Below are 25,506 nucleotides of genomic sequence, written 5' to 3'. Positions count from 1 at the left end.
TGCATGTATGCATACAATAGGCTATGGCCAGGGTTGTGTAGTCTGTATATGTTTTGTACGTACTCTTAACTGCAAACAAATAAAAAAACGTGACTTTATCTCAGTGAAGAACCTCTCTTACACGTGTGAAAGAGTCGAGGCCATCACTTTTTCCTTTTGCTGTTTTTGCGCAGCAGGTGCGATATTGTATTTTGATAGAGCTTTTCCCACCAGCCAAAAGGCCTTATTCAAAACCACAGGCTTAATCACAATGACAGTACAGCTGATAACAAACACTTTTACAGACGTCTAAAGAGACATCCTGTCTCCGAACACCAGCACAATCTCAACAAGAACAGAACAACGATCGTTTGGTCGATAAGAGCCCCAGAATGAGTTCAGAAGTAAACGTGACGACCGCCTGTCATCTTTTGTTACACAATTACTGATCGAGAAAGTAATTGTTTCACAATTGCAACAAACAACAACAAACAAATGTTGGCTTGTGTAACATTTCTGTCTCAGCCAGCCTGCATTAGGTTGTTAAAGCAACAGAGAAGGCTCTGCTGCCCCCATACCCAAACTCCTTCACCCTTTTCCCTCACACCTCTTCCCCTTTCAGTGAGTGAAAGAGACAAGATCCTGGTCCTGGGTGGGTAGGATGTATGTTGAGAGGAGAGAGAACTGTGTGAAACTGTGTAGGAGAGGCAAAGAAAAACATTCCAGTCTTGGCAGCAATAATGCTGCGGAGGGGAGGGCTGGTGGAGGAAGGACAGAGGTTAAAAGAACAGGGCATGGAGGGCATGGTGGGGGGGTGAGACTGCAGGGAGAGAGGGTGTGGGCATATGGGGATGGCTGGGGGGTGGTGAACTGAGGTAATATTGTTGGGTGTGTGGTTGGATCACATTCCTTTCCATGTCTTCTCATGCTGTGGGTTGTGGTGAGGTTGGCTAGGACAGAGGGAGGAGGGGGGATAGACAGAGGAAGAAACAGACAGAGAGGGGGGAGGGGCAAAAAGGGGGAACTCTGGTGTGAACCAGTCTGACCACTCCAGGGGCGTATCCTTGGCACTGCCTCACTGAGAAGCACGGGCACCCTACTCATCCCACCACTCCCTCTCTCTGTTTCTCTCCATCTCTCTCTCTGTCTCTCTCCCACACACTCTACCTCTTTATTTTCGTCTGACTTTTTTTAATAAAAAAGATAACAAATAAAAGCTTCTGTTTGTGTCTTTCACCCAAGTTCTATCTTTCCTTTTCTCTCTCTCTCTCCCTCTCTCACCCACTACTGTTGCATGACGCAAGTGTAACCTCTATGAGGGTAACATTTGCTTCTTGTCACAGAACACAACACACACAAATCTGAAGAGTGGAACACCTTCCTCATGCTTTTCTATGAATGTAGTCCAGCATGGTTGTAGTGTGTTCAATCAGGTGCATTGGTTGCACCCCAGGCATTGGTAAATTATCTGCTTCATTGAGAGGAACATGAAGTTTACGGGTATGTGCACAGAGTTGTTTTATCATGATCTGCCATTCTGGGATCCTTTCTCTGAAGATGGCACTTGCCAAGTTAAAGCAGTAAAAAATCAAATGTCTCAAAAACTGAAACTAATGCCTAAATATTTGCAGTAGCGTGTGGATATGATGAAATACAGTTGATTCGAGTCAATGTGACATGTTTTTGGCTGACATCAAAGCACTGTCATGTAATGTGAACTAGTACAATGTTATTACTGACTAGGAACACACAATATCTATACCAAAACACCTTTGCCATGTATACACCACCAAAATAAACATAATAGGACAGTCAAAGTTGATGGGAAACCATTCACCCAGTAGTTACATACAAAACAACGCAAATGCACAGAAAACGCTATTCAGGAGCTGAAAAGAGCTGAAAAGCAAAGTCATCAGTTTTTTCCCCTAAGGGAAAATAGGTTGCAGCCAGGTCTTAAAAAACACACATGAACACATGAAAGATAGCACATTAGACAAGATACACAAACAACAGTACAATACAATGCAGTGCAAGATCTCTTCATGTTATGACAAGATCAAAGACAAATCACTGAAAAGTGCAATCATTTTAGCAAATTTTGCATACTAATCGCAATGCACACAAAACACTTTTTTATGAGTTGGAACTTATCTCTTCCACCTAAAGGCTTCTGCATTTTGGTCAGTACAGTCCAACATGGCATGGGCCTTCCTAACATTACTGGCCACTCTGGCAAGCCAGCCAGCTAGATTCTGGTTCTTAAACCATGCCCCAATACATACATAAGACAGCATTGACTCAACAGAACTAAAGTTCTGATCTCTTCTGACTGAACTAAGATGTTGTTATTCCTTCTCCAATATAGTATCTGCATTAGCCTGAAAGCACAAGCTATTGTGAAACATAATACCCAAATATTTTTTCCACCAAATCAATTTCAATTCTCTAAATATCTGTGACTTTGGGGATTGATTCAATTAACTAAAATCATTAGAATCCCATAATTACCACTGGTGCACAGTGCCCGTGATGCAGTCAGTAATTAAGATGTTGGTAAGACACACACAGATTCCTGTAACTATAGATTGTGCAGTGCCCATGATGCTGTTGGTGAGTAAGATGTCGGTGACACACACACATTTCTGGAATTATAGATGGATGGTGCAGTGCCCATGATGCAGCTGGTGATGAGAGTTTTCCTTCTGGCTTCCATGTTATCAAATTGGACAGGCCACACAGGCTGTGAAGCTCCTGAAATCACCGCAATTGGCTCGCGCTCTGCAGCGATTGTTTCGGCAGCTGGTCGAATGTTTCCGCAAGACGGATGATAAAATTCACCATATTATATGATATATTTGGATAAAGCATGTTATTGAGATTTTACTATGTTAGTTGTGGGCTATAGCCTATCACCAGGCCCAAACGGAATACGCAGATTTTTTTCACATTTTCTGCGGTTACTCAGACTAAAAATCCGACTGAAATCTGCGGAGTTCCGCTAGCCTTCCTGTTTTATGTCGGACCGACCGAAGAGGTTCCACAACAGTTTGACGGCAAATATGGTTGATTGAATGTTGATTGAATGTTGACAGACTTCTCTTGCTGTAATTTGGGTCGATAAGTGTTTCCTTTTCAATTCTTAGCATTTTTGGCTAACGTTTTAATAACAGAGACGTAATATAAGTTGAAAAGTGTATTTACATTTTGCCTCAGACCAATTCGTTCTACTTGAAAATCTGCGGGTTTTTGTCGGAATTCTGTGCCCGCGTATTCCGTTTGGGCCTGCCTATCACTTAACACTCAACTTCACTCTGCTGGTAACAAACGGCCAACCATGTGTTTATCCCGATAAAAACGATATCCGATCAATTCTCAAAATGTAAACATAAAAAAAAAAAAATCCTGATTGTTGATTGTGTTGATTGTCAAGCCAACATATTTGTCCGTTGTTTCTAAACAGTGTGCTTAAGAACGAGATAGACAATCTGTCATAGCCCCCAATCAAGCAGAAGAGACACTGAAACCCATAGGCTACATCACAAACCAACTGAGAAATTTGGGAAGATTGACGACACAAAGTTAATCATCGAAGATGTGAAGTAACCTAATCCTATATGGAGTTGTATGCCCCACAGCACGTATTTTACGTCTTTATTACTTTATTTTACATCTATATTTAACGACTACAGCAACAAAAAGCCAAATGTTGCCACGTTATGTTGGGGTGCTGTTGCGACGGTTGTTAGAGCAACAAGTTGCCTAAATATAGTCTATGCCATGTCTATGTACCATGTCAGCTTTACATGTTAAATAGAAAACTCAGAGAAGGTGAAAGGCTTGGTGACCGGCGCCATTCGTAGCCGATTGTGGTGCTTTGCGGCGCTTCAGGCCGCTTCGCAGCCAGTGTGTCCCAGGCATTAGTTAGATTGAATCTATGGCTATGGATAATGGAACGCCGAGTTAGTCAAAATTAAATAAATAAATGAATAGGTAAATGAATAAATAAATACATACATAAATAAATATGGCTATGAAATAAACTCTGAAATAAAACAAAGATGGAAACAAATATATAAATATAGCATTATATAATTATATAGCTAAATAAATTTACCAACATCAACAAATAAATACATTTATTTATTTCAAAATTAAGTTTTTGTAGGGACAACATTTTTTTTTTTTTTGACTTTTACACACCACATGTATTTCCATATATATTTCCACACAACATTTATTTCCACACCACATTTATTTCTGTGCTGTATTTATTTCTGATCTCACATGCAAACGAGAGGGGCGTGGTTATCTTCAGACTATTTGACACGTCTGGTCGTATTACCAGACTTGGTAGCCACCTGTTTGTTTACTACACAATTTGCACCAAACATTGCTCTGCTCTTTTTCGGATTTCAAAAAGCCAAACCACTTCCAAATAACTGTAGAAGACGAACCCTTTTTATCAATAATTTCTTCATTGGAAGTTGCTGCCTCGCCATGGCTATCGCTGTTTTCCGCAATAAGAGTCATTTTACGCGGTTAACATTAGCTGCTCCCCTCGTGGTGCTCAGTCAGTATATTTTAGTGAGGGTAGGCTTAGGCTGCCATTTCTCTGCAACTTCCTACTGCATCACAGATGCAGACAAATTAAATGGACTGCTGTTCCTAATTTTTCTCTATCGATATTATTGAAAATGAATTAATGTTATGATATCTTTATTGAGGGAAGTCATTACTTTGATAAATCGATTAAAAAAAAATATTGCCCAGCCCTAATCCACATTATTTCAAAATCATGCTGCATTGTTATTCCACCCTCATTATATTGTCATTATGAGTGGGTGATGTGAATGTGCTACCTTTGCTGCCAGGTACAGGTTGACACAGGGCTGCACACACCCAACACACATGGCAGCACACACCCAACACACACAGATACAGCCACTTACACTATCTTTTATCCTCCACTCTATTTTCTTTGCTTTTTTTGTTGGTTTAAACTTTGTAATTCATTTCTGACATATTTTAGCTCCCCCTGTCTGGCCTAGCTCCTGTCTACCCCCAAAGCCCGAGCTCATGTTTTAGCCCCAACTCTGTTCCCTACTGCAACATGATGAATATGTCACTTTACTACCAGCCCCATCCTCAGCCTCAACTTCAGCCCCAGACCCAGGAGTTAATTTGCAGGCAAGGCCCTTGCGTCACTCCCCTCCCCTCGGCACAGGTGGACATGTAGGGAATGCTTCCAAATACTTTTGGTTCAGAGGGAGGGGGTGTTGGCTGATGAGTGGGTGTGCACATTTGTTTTGTTCTGTTTTCTTAGATAACTGTTTTGTGGTAAGGTTCACTTTCCTCTTTCGAGTCAGTGACACACCTTCAGTGCAAATTTGAGCTCCTCTGTCTTTCTTACCCACCCTACCTCCCTCCTCTCTTTCTCTGTATCTCTCTCAGTTTCACATGCCTACCAGAGAGGATTGGACTTGTCTTCATGACAGGGACTGAGTGTGAGAGGAACTGAAATCCAAACGCCTCTTCTTAAAGGTCAGTAACATCTCTACAGCTCACTATTGCTATCGAGACTTCTCTTTATATATCCATTCTTCTATGGTCTCATACACTTGTCAGAGAATGTTTCACTCTCAGTGGGTCATGTTTCATACTGTACATCTTAGGGAGCTACAGCATATTAGAGATACAGGAATCACACTATGGCCATGACTTACCTCAGGTCAGTGCGTTTTATTTTCCAGTGGATGAAAAAGCATTCAAAAGCATTCAACTACAGTCACTTTTTCAGGATAACCACATTGACAGAATTGTTTTATTTTGTGTTTTAGAGGTAAGTCAAATTGTAAGTTAAAGCAGAAACAAAGAGGTTGTTGAAAGGCACATGTATACAAGTACCGTTGTTTAGAGGAGTGTCTTAATTATAACATAGGTAAATTGAACACAGGATTGAGTTTGTAAAAATGTGTCTAGCTGTTATCATGTTCCTTTGAACTTAATGAAATTCTTATCTATGTTTGTCAGTGTACCACTCCAAAAATTGACAGGGTTTTAAGAAACAATACAAAAACATTTGATAAAATAACATTTTGAAATCCGTCACTCACAAAGAGCACATTAAATGGCCATAAATATGAACTTACTTCAAAACAATGCAACTTAGCTCCAGTAAGATGCTACAGTACAGTGATGGATACTTCATCTTTGTAGTTACTGACATATTACATTATTTATCAGTGTCCTCTGCCACACTGCACATTTCTCTACTGAAACACCATGCTAGTTCTTTGTTTCCTCCTGAACAAGACACAAAGCAATACGTTTACTTCTGAAGATCCAACCTTCTGACAGTCTTTCAGAAACTGATCATTTGTAAATATTTTTTTTTACACACATGCACTTACAAACAGCAGACAGATGATTTGATCCCAGATTGACAGAGCGGAAACACCCTATGTTTTCGCCATAGCAAAAAACTTTTCTGCAGTCCTATTTGCTGAGGTGAGGCCGGATCCACAGCCCTGAGTCGACCCAGGCCAACCTCACCCTGAGGGAAGAGAGATTACCTGGGGATAGCTGGCAGCCACACCTCTCTGTCTACTGAACCAGACTCTAAGGTCTACACTTCTACCCTCTCACTCTGACGAGGACTTTCTCACGTCTGGAATTTGATCCCTGAGTTTCTTTTGTTGGGATAAGGAGACTTTAGTGGTGTGTTCACAAACAGAGCAGGAGTAGGCTAGCTTTATTTGAACAGGCTCCAAATGAATGCAAAGCTTGCTGTATCTTAACGCTCAAAAAAGCATATCTACAGTCCTGAGCAGCTACGGGATGATAGCTGACAAAGCGATGGCTCTACCTATCTTTGTTGCCCCCCTCCACAGCCCTGTCAGAACTCTCCCACGGGCTGCCTTCCCTCCTTCCTGTATTTAATCAATAGTCAGAAGTGATGGACCAGTGTTATTGCATTCATGAGGGTGTAAAGGCACAGGTTCTGCTCTGCCGTGTTTGGTGAGTAAGCACCCGACCATCACAGATGAATTGAGGGTGGGAGGAGGCTTCAAGAGGGTGTCGTGGGTGGAAGGCCGAATATCTGCCAAAAAAGCTGAGTTTGGGGGATTTGTGTACTTTGGTGTTATTCACGAAGCAAATGCCTTTCTCCAACCGCCAAACATGCTCACACACACCCAGTGATCATTCCTACTGTCATTCTGAACTCTCTCTTTAGTAATCAAGTGATTGACATGCCAGTGTGTGTTGCATTGAATACGTTTTCACAATTACACACTTGAGTAAAGTAATATTTGAAAGGTTTTCAAACGCGAATTTGCTTAAGCCTGTCTGAAGCTCAAGATATGCTCACTTATTTTTATTTTATTCCATAAGATGTAATTATTCCGACAAGTGTATTGAAAAGTATTATTACACTCTTTGTTGCAGCTCTGTATGTTAAGCGGATAAGAGCATAACAAGTTAATCTTCAGAAAAACAAAGACTGTACAATATTCCATTGGTTTCATTTTGTATCGTGAGAGGCCTACTGAGCATGTCAACCCCCCGCCCCCTTGAGGTCTGCCTCTGCTTGAATGTCTATAGCCCTCCGCTCTGTGCGTCCTTGAGATGCTTCAGCTATGTAGGTGTTTCCTGTGTGGCCAACATCATCTAAAATAGTCTTTGTAACCACTGGCAACCCAGCTTTTCTAAGTGACACAGATCTCGCAAGGCATGATTTTCAAGCATTCAGGCACAAATTAAATTAAGAGATTCCACCACCGCTTGTGAGTATACCCTTGGTCTAACGTTAGAGAAAAAACTAATTGAGCATAGGATTAAAACAATACATATTTCATAATGTCTTTGAAAGATTTGGGTTGAAGAAGTGGGTCCACCCACCTGTGTGAGAGGCAGAGAGGGACTGGATGGCTGTTTAAAGGCATGAGTGTGTGGGCTAGCTGCATCTCTCACTACGGAAAGCAGCACTGATCCACCCACCCTTCCCAAACACACAATAGTTAACCTGATTCCTGAACCAACATGCCCTCTGTGCTCACTCACTCACATAGCGATAGGATGGGGGTTTATTTGTAATGGGGCTATAAGAGGAGATGGCAGCAGGGGGTCTTCTGAATGTGTGTTCTTGCGTCTGTATGTATGTGTATGTATGTGTGCGTGTGAGCATGTATGTGTGTTTGTGGCAGTATATGTGTGGGTATGTGTGCATGTGTGTGTTTGGCTGGCGTGACAGGCATCTGTCTCCCCTGCCCTGCAGCCTGGCTGGTTTTAATTAGGAGGTGCCAGAGAGCCCGAGGGCAGACAGAGGCTCTCCCGCCATGCTTGGCCTCCCCCTCGTTATCACCGCCGGGAGATGTCCTCACTCACCTCAACGCCTCACTCACACACACATGCAAACGCACCATCTCTTATCGAACACAGGCAAGTGCACACACACATACACACACAAACACGTAAACACACTATCTCTCACAGTACACACAGGCACCACACACACACGTCCCTTGCTCAGGCCTTTCATACAACTGATTATGGGACTACCTTTAAAATAACTTCTATTGACAATAGAAACCCACATCCAGACATACCTCATATAAGCTGTAAATACTAACTCATGCTGTCATTACAGAATGTACAAAATCATTCATCAATCTGCTGGATGAATGTAATACCCTTTTGGACTGGATTTAGAATGTGTGAAAAAAGGCAAAAGAAAAGAAACTGCTAAATGACTTAATGAATAGATGGCAGCAAAAAGAGTTCCCAACTTCACTCACCTAACTCTTGAAGCTGGGTTCCAGAATAACCTAAAGTAAAGAAAGCATGTGTTTGTGTGTATGTGCTTGTGTATGTTAATGTGATCGTCTGTCCTTGGAGTTGGTTTAGCAGGAGAAAGAGAGTTCACAGCAGAAGGTTATCTATACCAACACTTTGTGAATGTTTATCAATCCCCTACACCCCAGTTTCTTACTCTTTTCTTTCATCCTATCCACCCTGTCTCCTGCCCTTCTATCCCTCCCTACACCTCCATCTGCTTCTCCCTCTTGTCCCTTGTTTCAACCCCTCCCGGTCCCTTCCTCCCTCCCTCTCTTTCTCCCTCCTTCCTGGGTGAGCCTGCTGGCGCCGGCAGCCCTGGTATGGCTGCCATGCTGAGAACCAGTGGGTGGCAGCAAACAGGTACTCCAGAGCCTGACACTTACTCAGCCTTCGGCCTCCTGGCCGCGAACACACTGTTCCTCCAGCCCTCAACCACGACAGCCTCCAAGCTGGACCAAATATATTTAACCCACTCACTCACTCACCAGGAGCATTGCAGATATTTGATAAAAAAACAGTTTGGCAAGTACAGTACTCAGTCAAATCTTAAGCATCCAAGTTTTTTTTACCAAAAATATGATCTTAAATAGTATTTTTTGGGGTATTTGTGACTCAGTATAAAGTGCAATGTGGAGAAAATGATTGTTTAATTATTCAAACATTGTGTCTTAGCCTTTTTACATTACTTTTTATTTTATTTGTGCATAAATCGCTTGCACAGTCCTGTACATTAGACACAGTAAACTCTGGTTGATCTGTAGATTTCAATAAAATATGAAAATGTATCTTTTTCCGATTGTCTAGTCGGTGCTGGGTGGTGAGAGAAGGTCAGACGGATAAAATATTTTTAACTTGACAATAATATTGTAATAATACTTACATATCAATATACTAAACACAAATAGTGTAGGGGGCCCTTTGATTGGCATGAAAAAACAATACAAAATGATGCCAATTAAAGGGCCCCCTACACTATTTTTGTTTAGAGCCCCCAAAACCCTATGGCACTGATCAGAGGGCAATACTCTAGAAATATAAATTAACGCTTGTTAACCACCTCACCTGAATTCACCTTCAACATCACTGCTAAAGTTGTATAAATATGCAGGTTTCAGTGGACTCAACTAGAATTGTTTACTGGACACTGGACCATGCCATTTTGGGGATTTTATTAGACTGGTTGCCCATTGCATAAAAAAAGTGCTCTATGTGATGTCAAACAGGAAATTCTCACGGCCCAGGTGTTCCTCTTATGCAATGCCCATCTTTGGAAAGTGTCTTTTCATTACGGAACACTGAAGTTCTGTAAACCCAGAATGCTAAGAGACAGACAAAAGAACATAATGTTGACATGGACAGTTGTTGTTGTAGATATATGGAATATATATTTTCAGAGGTCATTGTCTGGCTGATGCAGTTGCCATAGATATTGTGTTCACCCTTTAAATGAAAAATAGGAACTTGACTTCCAACACAATCTGGCATAGTCTGAAAGTTTAGAGACAGCACTCTTAAGAGAACACTTTTCCTACTCTTCACTTTACTATTTTTCAGTCTCACTTTCTCTTTCCTTCTCTTACTATTTCCCTCTCCCACTTTCTCCCTCCCCTCCACTTCTTCTCTCAGTACACAGCTCTGCCATCTCTGAATTTGAAGAATAAGAGTGCCCTCGTCTGTTTTTGTTGCTGACACCCCTGTTGGCCAGAGCTTGACTGTCAACATATTGGGAAAAGTACACTCCTACCTTTAACCTGATTCTCTGTTCTCTGAGTCAGACAGAGAAAGTATACTCTGCTTATTCGTATTTCCTTTCTATACTTCACTAGGGTGGAGCACAAAGCATGAATTCATGTTTGCTCACCCTTCACCCTTCATTATTTTGGCTCCAGTGGTCTTGACACCTGTTTTTCTTCAACAATAGTATGATGTTTTTATGAAAAATCAGTTGCAAGACACACAGTCCAATAATCTACTGTACATTCAGTTCTTGTAAGACCCTTACCTCGGTGTGTTTTATGTTAGCCCTTTGATTAAGACTTGTAGTTTCGTGTAGTGCCCTAAAATAAAACAATCATGTGTATTGCCTTGAGGGATGTGATGGAGGCAATGCTTATCAGTCAGTCTGTCTGTCTGTCTGTCTTTCTGTCTGCTTGCTTGTCTGCCTGCTGGGAACAGGAAGTAGTTTGCAGAGTTTGGTGTGCGAGAGTACTGCCCCAGATTACATTCAGATTACCATACAATACGTACCAATCGTCATCTCACAGACTGCCTACGTTTAACACAAACAGTTCCTGAGCTTCTGACTGACACCTACTGACTGTATTCAATATACCGTAGTCTATCATTAGTGCCAACAGGTAACCTTTTAACCTATGTTATAGGTTTAAAGTTACAGTGTCTTGGTAACTATCAGATATGAATTAAGTGTATAAAATGTATTTTTTTGAATCCCATTCTGTCCAGTTTGTTGAATATTTTCTAAATTGCTCAAGTGAAATCCTAAACCTATACTAGCAAAGCCAGTGTATAACACAAATGCAATGAAATCATTTTACATTATGATGAGAGTTTTAAGTGTGTGAAATGAAAGTTCTAGTTAGGATCAAACATGCACCTGTGTTTTCATTTTTGTGATAGAGAAGAATGAATGACAATGCCTGTTTTTGACAGACATTGTGTTTTCCACCTTCCATCTTAACATCATAAAACAGAGAATCTAAGCCGATCTACAAATATTTTCCTTTGTGAACAGGCAAGTGGCATAAATAGTCTTCCAAACTTGTTTCATTTCTTCCGTTTTTTTCTTCTTTTTCCCTAGTTCTCCCTAAACAACCCTTTCCCGTTTCACCCCACTCCCTCCATACTGAAATCCACTCTAACAAAACTAAAAATTCATTTTGTCTGACCTAAATCAGAGGGTGTCTGCGCCATAAGCTTATTACACACTACGCTTAAACTTGTGTTGTGGAGGAGGATGGGGTATTATTATCTTTTAGCTACCCACCCTGCTATAAAAACTAGTGGTGCGACATCTCCACATTGCAGTGTGGCTGCCCTCCCTCTTGCCTACACTCAACTACACACACAAGGCTGCCTCCCTGCTTGCCTGTTTGCCTCACTGCTGGAAAGTCCACACTCTAGCTGCTCACCAGTCCGTTCCTGACCAAGACAGCTCCAATTTCTTCTGTTCCAGTTATTTTACGCTGTTGTACCGTGTACTTAGATTTGCTACCGGATAGTCCCTTTTTTGTGAATGGCCGTCCGGGGATGTGTGAGGAGCTTGTGAATGGACTGACAGACAGCGTAGGCATCAACGTAGACAAGGCAATGTCGACAGGTCACGCAGCACCTGTGGTGTAGTCTTGGAATGAAAAGAAACACGCAAGGATAATTAAAAGGTAAATACGGTAGGTGACATCTGAGACTTTTCCTCTCCCGGTAATCTCCTACATACTTCTTGGAATGTTGTGAAACAAATCTGGACGTGTTGATTTTTTTGTTGATGCCAGAGCATGCTCTCTGTGAGTGTCTGTGTGTGTGTGTCTTGTGTATCTTTGTCTTAAATATTTGTAAGATGCTTATGTTGTACAGTTTGTGTACCTGTTCACTGTGTGTTTGTGTGTGTGTTAGTGTATTGGAGTGCTACAGTATGAGTTGTAGACTATGAGTGTTGGTTGCAAGTGTTTCACCCAGGTGCTAACACACTGACAGTAGATCAGAGTGTGTCTACTTATCTGATGACTCACATAATTATTTGGGTAGGACTGGAGACACTGTTTAAAGAAAATGAAGGTGCCACAGTCTTAGTTTTAATAAAAATGCAGAAGCAACATGCAGGGTGATTTAGAATTTTAAACATAGTCTGATGGAAAAAAAATTGTGGGGTGGGGGGTGGTTTGGCTTTGAAATAGGAGAACTGTTAAGGCTTGTGGGCAAGTGATTCAGTTACTGAAACACACATGTATAGTCCATAATAGTGAAAACCATTATTTAAACTATAAACATTTTCATGTTTTTTCATGTATATATATATGTATGTGTAATCAATATGCCATATAGTAAAATGTGGCTTAAATTATATATTTTTTCTGCCATTGCTGTCCTTCGTGCCACAACCAGTATTAAAATACAAGGATTAAGCTCTTAGAGTGTGACATAATTGATAAATTTAGTTGTTTCCTTGAAAGAAGGGGTAAATCTAGACTCGTGGACAGTCGGCAACTCGGCATTTAAAGAATACTGTACCCTGTGTTGAAAAAGGGGAGATTTAGTGAAGTCACTGATCTTTTCACGAGATTACCATATATGAGACTATCACAAAAATATATTGCAGTTTATTATTTTCAAATAAATGTACTGTAAGGTACAATAGAGTATGCCCAAGAATTACATACTTTTTACTTGTCTCTCCGATGTCAAATTTATTTAGATCTCTCTCTTTTATCTTAGAAAGACAGTTTGAAGGGAGAGAGATGAGAGGGACAAACATCACAAAGTGCAAGAACTGGGATTCTATCTCCTTATAAACAGGTGAACTATACTGTTGTACAAACCGTAGTGCTTCAATCTTTGCCATTGAACAGCTTCACTGAGTGATACAGATAATGGTGTGAGGCTGCAGGTTTCCCTCAAGGCTAGAGTGAATACATACTCTTGTGAGAATGACCCACACTCCGTAAAACATCCATCTCTGACTTTATTCCAGATTTGAATGGATAATGATTGATGTTATAATTTGCATCAATGTTTCAACAGTGTTGACTGATACCTATTGAAAGTATGTAAAGTAACAGTATTTTAACATACACCATGAACATGACTTATGACATTTTTCCACGCACCTGGGATCAATGTCTCAAACTCTGTGTGAATTCATCCGTAAAAGTATGCATAAGGGGAAAACTGGAAAACCCTGTAGGCTACACAATGTTTTTCTCAGATTTATGAACACTTGAGTATGCAACAGATATCACACGTTTGTCTTTGATTCCACTTAACTTGTGATTATGCACACGTGAACGAGCTAGTAGTCCACACCCTGTCAACTCCCATATTTGACCTTACATGGTTGTTGAAACGCCCATATTTTGTCAGGTTTCTCAATAAACTTCTCAATTAATCCATTATGAACAATGAATGATTCTAAATGAGAAATAGCTTAAGCAACAAACAAAAAACAGTGAAAAAGATCAACTTTACTGAATGTGAAATGGCGATGTTAATTAGCGAAATAGTCGGAAGAGGAGGAGCATCTTATTAGATGGCCTAAGGCTAGCTGCAGTTTTTGAGCTTTGATGGAGTAAAAATGTTTTCGAAGTACAAAAAATTAATGCATCAACAAATTGTGCCCTTAGCGTAAGATGTTTGCAGTCTATTCACCTTATTCCGCCCCGCCCACTTTCTTCATCTTTTTGCACTTCCGTTGTATTTGCACTTCCGCTTTACCGGGGATATCATTCAATTCAATGGAGAACTGCCGAAAAGCACTGATTATATTTGGGAAACCGGTTTCATTCTTGTGAGGAGTAGGCTAATCTACGAGCTATCAAAAGCTACGAATTTTCAAAAGCCACTTTAGCTACGGTGGCTTTGGGAAACGGCGCGTAAAGCTAAGATCTGTTGTACGCAGTGGTATGTAGTCCAGGGTAAACGCAGGTATACCCACTTATTTTTCAGTCAGGATTGCATATAACCACTTCTCAATGACCGCTGGTGCTTTATGTGTATTTAGTAGTGGCTCGGTGTTATTTTATAGTACGGTGAAGGCATGAGTCATGACCAGCCCTACTTTAATAGACCAATTATCACCACGTCAAGCAGGCTCTAGCCTACTGTCGGTGAGCGACAGGAGTCTGACTTGCGGTCAACCAGGCGACATTCTCACTCAAATTTCAAGACTTTCGTGACCGAAATCAACATTCTGATGTGACAAATCAATCGGGAATCCTCAAACTTTTTTGGTCTTTTTAAATTGAACTATTTGTGTAATCTATGTAATTCTCCAGCCGTTATAAAGGCCACCTGCTGCAGCACCCCCTGACAGAACGAGAATTTAAAATGATATGACTTGGAAATCCACCACCGCGGCACAGCCCCGCAGTATCGTAGCCTACTGGCAATCGGGGGATGGAAAACCAGGCTAACAAACGTAAGGGTGGGGCTGAAAAATTAAGAGACAAAATGACATCACCTTCACTAGACAAGTTTTTACTAATTGAAAAACGGCCGTTTATGTTACATAAAGCTCAAAAAACTTTTGCGCTCAAATAAAGGCCCCAAAACTTTGCATGCAGGCTGTGCGCGCTCGCATTAATTGTGGAACTACAACCTATAGCCTACCTAGCATCACTGAAAACACATCTAGGCCTACATGCATTAGCAGTTCAGCTGTGGTGGCGTAGCCTACACGGGGGAAGATTCTGGTGGACCGGTCTGGATCAAAGTCCAGAACCTATTTTTACTCCCAGTCCATTCCTGCCGTCCGCAACAACCATTAAACAATGTTTAATCAACAGGTAAGATGAAGCCAGCCATTCAAACAACAATTTCCTTTTACACTTGCAAATGTCCTCGCAAAACTACATTAGCCAGGGGCTCAGCTACTGATTGCTGTATGGGCTGCTTAAAGATTTTGCTAAATTAGAGTATACCCACTCCTCTAAGGACCACCACTGATCGTACGATGGATTCTACGATCAACGCAGGCTTAGGACACTTTCGGGAAACGTAGCCCAGGTCAACCGCAGTGTAAGGGGATCTAATGTAGGCTAATTTAAGGGCAGACGGATCATGTCATCCCACACCTCGGGCATCACAATACTGAGGATGGATTGGTTTATCCCCGACCTGTCTTCCAGCTCCAACTGAAAAGTCCCAGTTGCAGAGAACTTTAACAGTCGATTCGCTTGACTTTGGTTTCACTTTTGATGGGCATTCCCAACTCACTCAGTAAAGAGGTTAAAAAAATGTATCTCGGATATCTATAACGATTTATCAACCAGCCATCATTGTGGGCCAAGACTGCACAATCCCTGAACTCCCTCTCACCTTAATCTCCTATTGGCGATCTACGGTGGCCCTGAAGTGCAAAACACACCCCCTAATATGAGTACATCCCCCAAATAAAAACACTCCCCCCCAATGCGAGTCAACTCCCCCCAAATCGGATGACTTGTTCACCTCCCCCCAATACAAAAACAGGCTCCCCAAATGGAAAACGACATTACATTAACTAAAAAACACATTACATTAACTCTGAACGGAAAGGGTAGGTACTACACTTTAGCGCTGATTGGATGCACTAGGCTAACTAACAAGAAATAGAAGTACAAAATGCAATAGCCTGGCAGAGCACCAGAACATTTGTTTGGCTATCGAAGAATGTAGCAAATAGTAGGCTACTTAGGCAAAAGTATTTTGTGATAAATGTAAAAATCGATAGCCAAACAACTATCCTGATCCACGTTACTCTATCATTGTGGCATTTCGTTCTTCTGTAGTGGACTATTAGTTTTTTCTTCTGAAAAGTCCTGCTTCCTTTGACTGCGTTTTTAGCATGCGCATAGGCTACTTATATTGTGAAACGTTAACAGCATATATAAGATTATTAAGATAGGAATGACCCTGATTAAAATAAAGAGTAGTGTCATGACTCTGTACACAAATGTTTCCTCTTTCCTTCCAACCAAAACGATCAAGTTCATGATAATGACAGTTACGTAGACTAGTTGTTTGGCTATCGATGTTTACGTTTAACACACTATTTATGCTTTTGCATACGTAGCCTATGCTACATGCTTCGATACCCAAATTAATGTCCTGGTGCACGTAACTCTGTCAGGCTATTGCATTTTGTACTTCTGTCGATCAATTTCTTATTTCTTGTTAGTTAGCCTACTGCATCCAATCAGCGCTGAAGTGGAGTACCTACCCTTTCCGTTCAGAGTTAATGTAATGTGTTTTTGAGTTAATGTAATGTCGTTTTCCATTTGGGGGAGCGTATTTTTGTATTGGGGGGAGGTGAACAAGTCATCCAATTTGGGGGGAGTTGACTCGTATTGGGGGGAATGTTTTCATTTGGGGGATGTACTCATATTAGGGGGTGTGTTTTTTACTTCAGGGCCACCGTAGCGATCTCCAAAAGCGATAAAGTATTGCGTACCGATTGTATAATAGCCGTAGCCTATATCACTTTTAGCTTAACTCATTTGTGGCCTAAATTCACACGTTTTCTGTCTGGCTAAATAGTTGAGACAGTATCGAGAAAATTGGCATAATTTACAGCCTATACAATTAACTCCCATTGCAGATCAAGTAAAACTGTCATTTGTCATGCATGAACTTTCTCTTTGTCTTTCGGTCACTATGCATCGCTTTATTACATCTCAAAACGTAGCCTACGCATGGGTCATAAAGTGTGCAGAGGTCAACATAAACTCGAGTGTTTTTTTTCATAAATCTGAAACTGTGTAGAAACACCCGTACACATTTCTGCGTCCATATTCATGCGTACGCGCCTTCGTACATTTTGCCCGTTTTATTAATCAGTGAAGGGAAGGATATATCTTTTGTTTGGCTCGTGTTGCACACTCAGATTAATCTATTTCAGAACTAGAATGTAATTATCATCTCATTCAATCTATTCTACAAACATATTTTTGTATCTAAAGATCCTAGGAAACTAGAACATTTTTTACTACATGATATGGATGGTGTTTTATCAAAAACAATTGGAACAAAGTCATTAAAAGGAGCCCCACAAATATACATCCAACCCATCCATCCATACGCGCCTCTCATTCTACTGTCAAGAAACTGTGTTGGCCATTGATGGCATAACTCTTTACTGTACATGCAAATGGTTTCTGGACAATGTGAATGACAGCATCAATCTATGTATACTGAGGTAAATATCATTATCATAAAGTAATCTGTATGAACACATTTGCTCCAGAGTCCCCTGCAATAGACACATGTTTATAAGTCAAAACAATGGTTCAACCTGACAGGGTTGAGCTGGTGGCCCTATCCAGTCAGTCATCCAATTTTGTGCCGGTCAGGGACACAGGCTGCCCCATTAGCCTCTGTCTAGCCTCTGTCCACTGGCACTAATGATGAGGCTGCCACAGGATCACGCTGTAAAGCACTGAGGAGTTGACACTTAAGTGTCAGGAAGGGCATCTTTACCTGGATACTGGTGAAGTCGCAGTCATTTGAGACTGGTAATTCCACTCCATGGGTTGATTAGGACAATTGTATCAATTAAGAAATCAGTTTTAATGTATTTTTTCTTTATTTTATGATTAAAATATTAGAGGTGTGATTTGACTTTGTACAGTGTATTTTACCAAGATACATTAGGGTGAGATTTTCCAAATCTCCAAGAGAAAGGAAAGAGAGCAAGAGAGACAGAGAAAAAAAGACAGAAACGCCTTTTCAGGGCCTTTCACCATAGGTTGAGCTCTCTGCTGTTCCCACCCTATTGTCTAAGGGTGGAAAGGAGAGGGAGAGGGGGGTTGGAAAGAGTTAAGGGCAGTTGGGTGATGAAATGGTGCATTAAGACCTTGTGGTGGGAAAGTTGTGCCCTACGCCCCTCCCTGCCCATGTGGCACATCCTCCTCAGATCCTCTCCACATTGTAATTAGGGACCGAGTTAGTGTGTCCCGTGGAGGGGGTGGGGGGAGGGAGGGACACACACACACTACCCCCCCCCCCCCCCGCACACACACACCCTCCTTCTCTTCTCTTATCCACTCCGTTGTTCTAAGCTCAGTTCTATTGTTTGACTTGGCTGGCTGTTCCAGGGAGGGGCGACCGCGAGGCTGTTTGTGCAACCTGTTAGGGAACCTTTGAGGACATACAATCCTATTTTTCTCCCCCCTCTTCAGTGGAGATTCTTTCACCTTGCAGTGAATGTCCATGGTTCTCTACACACAGAGCAAATTCAGTCAAGTAGACCTCGCTGGAGTGAAAATATGTGTGTTTGCTGTGACCTCAAAACCTCATCTCCAGCCTTAGCCCGGGTCTAGCTAAGCTAACACTATCCATCTCATCTGTCCATCATATCTGTCTCTTTGTTAACCTTAGTTAGCATCCTTTGACATGGTACAATGGACCACTTAGTATTTATCAACATTACCCTCTTCTAACAACAAGACTGGACATTTGACTGTATTTACTAAACATTCCTACAATCCAACAAACATGCTTAACCATACAACTGTTCCAGCAAACCCTTTGCTCCAACCTGTCATGTTGTATCTCTGTTGTCTCTTATAGGCATCATGTAGAAACTGTGTCAGATTTATCATCATAGCTACAGTTCCCTAGCAACAAGATAAAGAACATTATACATTTTATTGGTTGCTGAGTACCATTTTACCTGGCGATAAACTGCAAACTATGTTCCTGAGATAGTTTTAAGGTAAAGGTGGATGCAGTCAACAAGGCAGTCGTGGTCAAGCTGCTTATGTGATCATCAATAGCAGGTTTAAAATCTATTCATAGACCTAAATGAGGGAGAAAATGCAGCATCCATTTTATCCATTGAATCAACAGGTCCAACACAATTGCTGAATATTGTATAGAAAAAAAACTACATATTCAATAGATTAGAATTTCTGTAGTGTCCAATTAATCCTGAAAATGTGTTTGGGAATATTCTTTATCATCTTGAGTGGAATCTTCCCCTTTTTCTGTTGTCTCTTCCACGTCTGACCACATCAGCTTGCAAGCTATACCTAAATTATGTCTGATCACTCATTTGATATCAGACAGGTGCAAACACACATGCATGCACACACACATACACAGGTTCGCCCATAATGTTTAAATTCTCATTGTGTAGAAATCCAACAAAAATATGTTTCTCCACATATAGCTAAAGAAACTGATTACCCCTCTGTTATGTATTATCAGCAGGATTTAACATCTCTGTTGTTCTATGGCTCTCTAATAATCTTTCTCTTATCCTGTGTTGCAGCATAAAGCCAGCCAGAGCATGGCCCACAGTGTGGAGGACCTTATAGGGATTCCCTTCCCCAACCACAGCAGTGACGTCTTGTGCTGCCTCAACGAGCAGCGGCGTGATGGCCTGCTGTGTGACGTGGTGCTCATTGTCCGTGACCAGGAGTACCGCACGCACCGCTCAGTCCTGGCCGCTTGCAGCCAGTACTTCAAGAAGCTCTTCACTGTGGCGAATGATGGGGGCAGCGAGCACCATACCGCTGTATACGAGATTGACTTTGTGGCCCCAGAGTCATTGACGGCTATCTTGGAGTTTGCCTACACGTCCACACTGACGGTGACAGCATCCAATGTAAAGGAGATTCTAAGCGCAGCACGCATGTTTGAGATTCCTTGTATTATTAACGTGTGTCTGGAGATAATGGACTCTGGTGGGGGAACAGATGGACGAAGAGAGGAGGACGAAGAGGATGAGGAGGAAGAAGACTTGGAGGCAGATGAAGACGATGAAGAAGATGAGGAGGAAGAAGATGACATTGAGGAGTCCAGGAAAGGTATGCAGGAAGACCACGAGGATTCCACCAGCGAGAGATCCACAAAATCTTCAGAGAGTCAGGGTGGGTCAACCCCTACGAAGCAAGTGGACAGTCCCCCCAGCACCTCTCAGTACCAGACACAATACCAGACCCAGAGGGAGAGGACATCCCAGGACACAGATTCCATCTGTAGGAAGACCAGCGAGAAAGACAGCATGGAGAGCCGAACTCTTAAAGACTTTTCCATAGAGTCACTGCTTCAGGAAGGGCTGTATCCTCGAATACCAGTCCTGGACAGGAGTTCCAGCTTCTCCCCCTTACTCCCTGGGTTCTACCCCCCCATGTGGGCCTCCGAGTTCCCAGGCATCTCCCAGCACATTATGGAGTCTGGCCACAGCCACCACTCCTCGCATCCTCCCTACCCCCCTCAACCCGAGGCCTGCCCCCTGAATCTAGCCGTCAAGAGAGAAGTCATCAAGGAGGAGCTGAAGGAGGATGTCCCATCCAACATTCTCCATGGCAATTTTCTGAAAGACTTTGTGAGCTCGGGCTTGGGCGTGGTTGGAATCGGGGGGACAGATGGTCACCTGGGGCAGGTGAAGGATGAGGCAGACTTCCGCTCCTACCTGGGATTTCTAAGTGCTTCCCACCTGGGGGCACTGTTCCCCCCATGGCAGCTTGAGGAAGAGAGGAAGATGAAGCCCAAGGCCTCCCAACAGTGCCCCATTTGCAACAAGATCATCCAGGGGGCCGGAAAGCTGCCACGACACATGAGGACCCACACTGGAGAGAAGCCTTACATGTGCACCATTTGTGAGGTGCGCTTCACCAGGTAGGAAGATTCTAATATTTAATAATATACTACTCTAATATTTAATATATATATATATATTAGTGGTGGGGATAGATTAATATTTTTAATCTACATTAATCTCACTGTAATCTTAGCGTTAATCTAGATTAAAATGGCTCATTTCAATGCCAAAGGCATTCAGAATATGTGTGCTACCCAAATAATGACTAAAAGTAAGTCTTTGAGAACGAGTTCTCAAGCCAGGTGGTGCATTAGACCAGGGGCTCATCTCCTGTTCTGCATTAGCTAAGGGATGCTTTGTGTTTAGGTGGTATTTGAGACTGGAAGAACTCCTACAGTAAATTAATTCCGCATAGCACAAGGTGCAAACAACCTTAGCCTTGTCGACGTTTCCATTGGGAAGCTTCTTAAAAATACATTTTCGCTGAAGCAAACCAGGCGGCTTCATAGCTGCATCCATGTTAGCACATCACGTTTGATGTGAGAATTTTATACACAAGGCATACACACAGGTTCGAAGACTCGTTCTCGCCCCGTAGTATAGACCCAGCTCCCAACCCAACTTTGAGAATAGATTTACAGCGATATTTTTTTATCGCCAGATAAGAGTCTCACCCACCACTAATATATATATATATATATATATATATATATAAAATGTCTATAACATGTCCATGAAAAATGCATGTACATATGCATGTTTGGTAGCATATTTACAGTTTATTGTCATGTTAAATGTGTCATAGATTGTTGACATAAGAAAGACAAAGGTGAATAAAGGGGATGTTCATGGGGTTCTAGGGTGAGATAGTTATCAACTGTTGTTTAATCTCAATACCACATGTGACCTTCAGACTGGAAACCCCCCTCATGTGCTTCTTTGTATTAGTAACCTCAATCCCCTACTTCCTGTCTCTCTACTGGTTTAGTTAAAGCTGTCATATAGCACCTCACAGAACACACACTGTTTTTGTTCACCACGGAAATATACTTCCTCGCCAGAAACTTAGAATCAGAGTAAGAATCGTTTTCATCTGCAAAAGTAAATGCAATTCTAAGAAAGATGTCCTTTCAAGAACATGTAAAAAGACAGAAAGTATCTTGAATGAAATGACTGATTCCTCTCTGTCTCTCCCCAGACAAGACAAACTGAAGATCCACATGCGGAAGCACACAGGAGAGCGACCCTATATCTGCCTCCATTGCAACTCCAAATTTGTCCACAACTATGACTTGAAGAACCACCTTCGTATTCACACAGGGGTGAGGCCCTACCAGTGCGAGCACTGCTACAAGAGCTTCACCCGCTCTGACCACCTGCACCGCCACATCAAGAGGCAGAGCTGCCGCGTCTCGCGCCCTCGGCGGGGACGCAAGCCTGCCACCTGGCGCACAGCCAAGAACTTCTTATGCCCTCCTCCATCCAGCTACCACCTGGAGGAGAAGGGACTACCTGGCAGCTGCAGAGTCGTGACATCCTCCTCCTCCCCAGGGGTCAAAGGTCACAATGGTGGGGAGATGCGTGAGTTAGGAAGCAGAGGTCTGGCCTACAAGGATTTTGACAGTGATAGCAGGGAGAGGAGAGAGGGGAAGAGGGTAGAAAGGAAACACGTAATGGAGGAGGTGGGGAGGCCGAGAGGCGTGTTCACCTTTGCCTTGGCAGGGGAGGAAGTCCTCAGTCACCCTCAATTTTATTCCACAACCCCTGATCCTTGGACCATGAGACTGGAACGTGCCCCGCCCATCCCTGAGCCGTCCAACTGAACTCAGACACAGAGTTCACTAGTTAAAGATCTATCCCTCCTACTGTACAAAGACAAGAGTGAAGTCATGAGAATTTAAGAGTAGTGATGTCATCATACACAACATGCTGAGCATGTTGAACATGCTCAACATAAGAGGTCATCTCTTTTAGGTAATCTCTGATACAAATTGTGAGGGGGAAAAAATGCAATGTTCACTTTTGCCATAAAAAAAATAAAAAAAACTTTTGTATTTTTATCATCACTTAAAAATGGATAAATGCGTCTGGTTGGGGTAGGACCTCGTGGTTTACAATGCTGTTTGAAACATTTACTGAAACACTCCTATCCTGTAGAAATTACTTTTACATTACTTACAAAACAACTTAAAATACAATTTAACATTTGTCATGTAATGAAACAATCAATTATTCTCAGGACACGATATAGGATTATTGACTACAATGAATGTAAAACCAGTAAGGGTGTTCTGATCAGTCTGCAGATATTTACCTAAGAAATCTTTCACAGATTTGTAAATTGTGATTTAATGAGCATGTTCAACATGTTTACAAACAGGGTATTTGACAGTTTCTAATTTCCTTTGAATATTATTCAGCATGATGATAAACATGAAAATTACTCAACTGAATCAAGACCATTCAAAACTTGTTTTTACTTTTGTACTGTTTTGTTCTCATCTAAGCTTCTGTCTGCACTATTGTAAATATATAAATAATGTTTTACAGATTTACCATTATGATATATACTGTTGTATCGATGCTGAAATTGGTATTGATCTTTATTAATTGAGAAACTATCCAAAGATGTGGAGTTTTCACAGTTGGTTTTCATGCTAATGCGTTTCTTCAAAGGACAAAAATGTATGTTTGTCACAGGCTAATTGCGCTTTAGCTTTGTACTGCTAGTGTTTTCTGCAGTAATATTGAAAAGGGTTTCTGCCCTGTTTTTATGAACTTGTTCTCCACAGATTTATGTATAAATATTGTTATTCTGAATTTGTTTTAATCAAATGGGAAACTATTTTCTTGCTATTTATGCATATTTAAATAAGCCTTGGCTATATTTTGCAAATCTGTTTTATAAATACACTACTTGTTGGAAATCGACTTGGATCTGAGTGTCAACTTCATTATCCAGAAAAGTATGTGTGGGAGTATGTGTATGTCTTTATACAGTTTGTGTCTTTGTGTGTGTGTGTATGTTTGTGTGTATATGTAGAGAGAGAGAGAGAGAGAGAGAGAGAGAGAGAGAGAGAGAGAGAAAAAGAACGACATGAAAATGTTTTTGAAAAAATTATCAAGATTCAGTAAATAAATTGAAAAAGCTCTCATCAACAATACATATAATTTATTTAACGGAAATTATGAAGGAACTATTATTTATGCTTTGACAAATTCTAAATGAATTTAGCCTCATGAGTCCTCTGATCCCCTGAGTCCCTGTGAATGTTTCACATCTATTAAACATTCACACTCAAAACCATAGTTACCAACCATAGTTACAAAAGTTGACAGATGAGTCTCTACGGACCTCTACTGGGCCATAAGCTATATTACAGTTTCACTGCACAGCCATAACAATCTTCTTGCATAAGATGACTGGCTATTAAAAAGTCCTAGATTTCACAAGCGGCATGCGCCAAAATAGTAGAGTTTTCGGTGATGATGCAGTTTAGTCAGAAAGAGAATAAAACACTGGAAAAAAGTATCTGTATAGTTCATAGGTCACCAAATCAAATTGAGTGACAAGACCCCCTTTAAGCATAGACCTCGACCCATACGTCCCCAAGATCTTGATGCAATGCGGTGACACCTACAAGAGCCGAGTGAGGCAGGGATAATCCAGAAGTCAGAGTCACCGTTCTCTTCACCTACAGTGGTGGTTAGAAAGAAGAATGGAGACATAAGACTCTGTATCGACTACAGGAAGTTAAACCTGTAGACTATCAAGGACTCCTACGCTCTGCCTAATCTGGAGGAGATTTGGCCGAATCCCAATTCTCTGCCTTACCCCTACCCCTTACCCCTTAGTTTACCCCTAACCCTTATTCCTCGAAACTGAGGGGTAAGGGCTACATAGCCCTATGAAATAAGACATCACTTGGTTACAGTTACATATATCGATGTCTCCAAAGCAAGTAGTGTTATGCACTGATGTAATGGCTCACTTCTATTAGCTAAACTAAGAATCTGGGAAGGGACTTCAGTAACAACCGGTAAACTTCACAAAATTATCATCAATTTATTACGTACATCTAAAAACACACTGCAGAGATTGCAGGTCTGGTGCCCTAATACACAGTATGCTTAAATAAACCAGTTTACATACAAGGCAGTGACATAGGCACTGCAATTACACACATCAACGTGTTAACACGATACACTAAGTGAGCACACACACACAACACTGGCAACACAATGCACTAAGTGGGCACACACACTCAAAACGGTAGTGAGGTTTCACGGCAATCAATCACAGGTCTAAGCATAGCTGCATATACGTGTATTACATCTGCTCAGGACCCTGACCATATATCTGCAATAAAAACCGACAATAATACAAAAGCTAAAAGATACAAATAACAACAGGGATAGCAATTTGACCAGTC

The 25,506-nt window shown here is 41.5% G+C and overlaps 1 protein-coding gene across 1 annotated transcript; it reads left to right on the top strand.

Moving 5' to 3' along the window:
* The first annotated feature begins 5,441 nt into the window (after positions 1 to 5,441).
* On the top strand, positions 5,442 to 24,150 carry zbtb7c (zinc finger and BTB domain containing 7C). The gene is made up of 3 exons (XM_084693914.1): positions 5,442 to 5,523; positions 19,799 to 21,150; positions 22,272 to 24,150. The coding sequence occupies exons 2-3, from the start codon at positions 19,817 to 19,819 to the stop codon at positions 22,894 to 22,896; spliced, it is 1,959 nt and encodes a 652-aa protein (XP_084550040.1). The 5' UTR covers positions 5,442 to 5,523; positions 19,799 to 19,816; the 3' UTR covers positions 22,897 to 24,150.
* The last annotated feature ends 1,356 nt before the right edge of the window (positions 24,151 to 25,506 follow it).

The sequence above is a fragment of the Hypomesus nipponensis genome, chromosome 27 (assembly GCF_054491055.1).
Source record: "Hypomesus nipponensis isolate SF chromosome 27, ASM5449105v1, whole genome shotgun sequence".
In the NCBI taxonomy this organism is placed as follows: Eukaryota; Metazoa; Chordata; class Actinopteri; order Osmeriformes; family Osmeridae; genus Hypomesus; species Hypomesus nipponensis.
The sequence above is the reverse complement of the archived record's forward strand: the minus strand, read 5'-3'. Positions and strand labels throughout refer to the sequence as shown.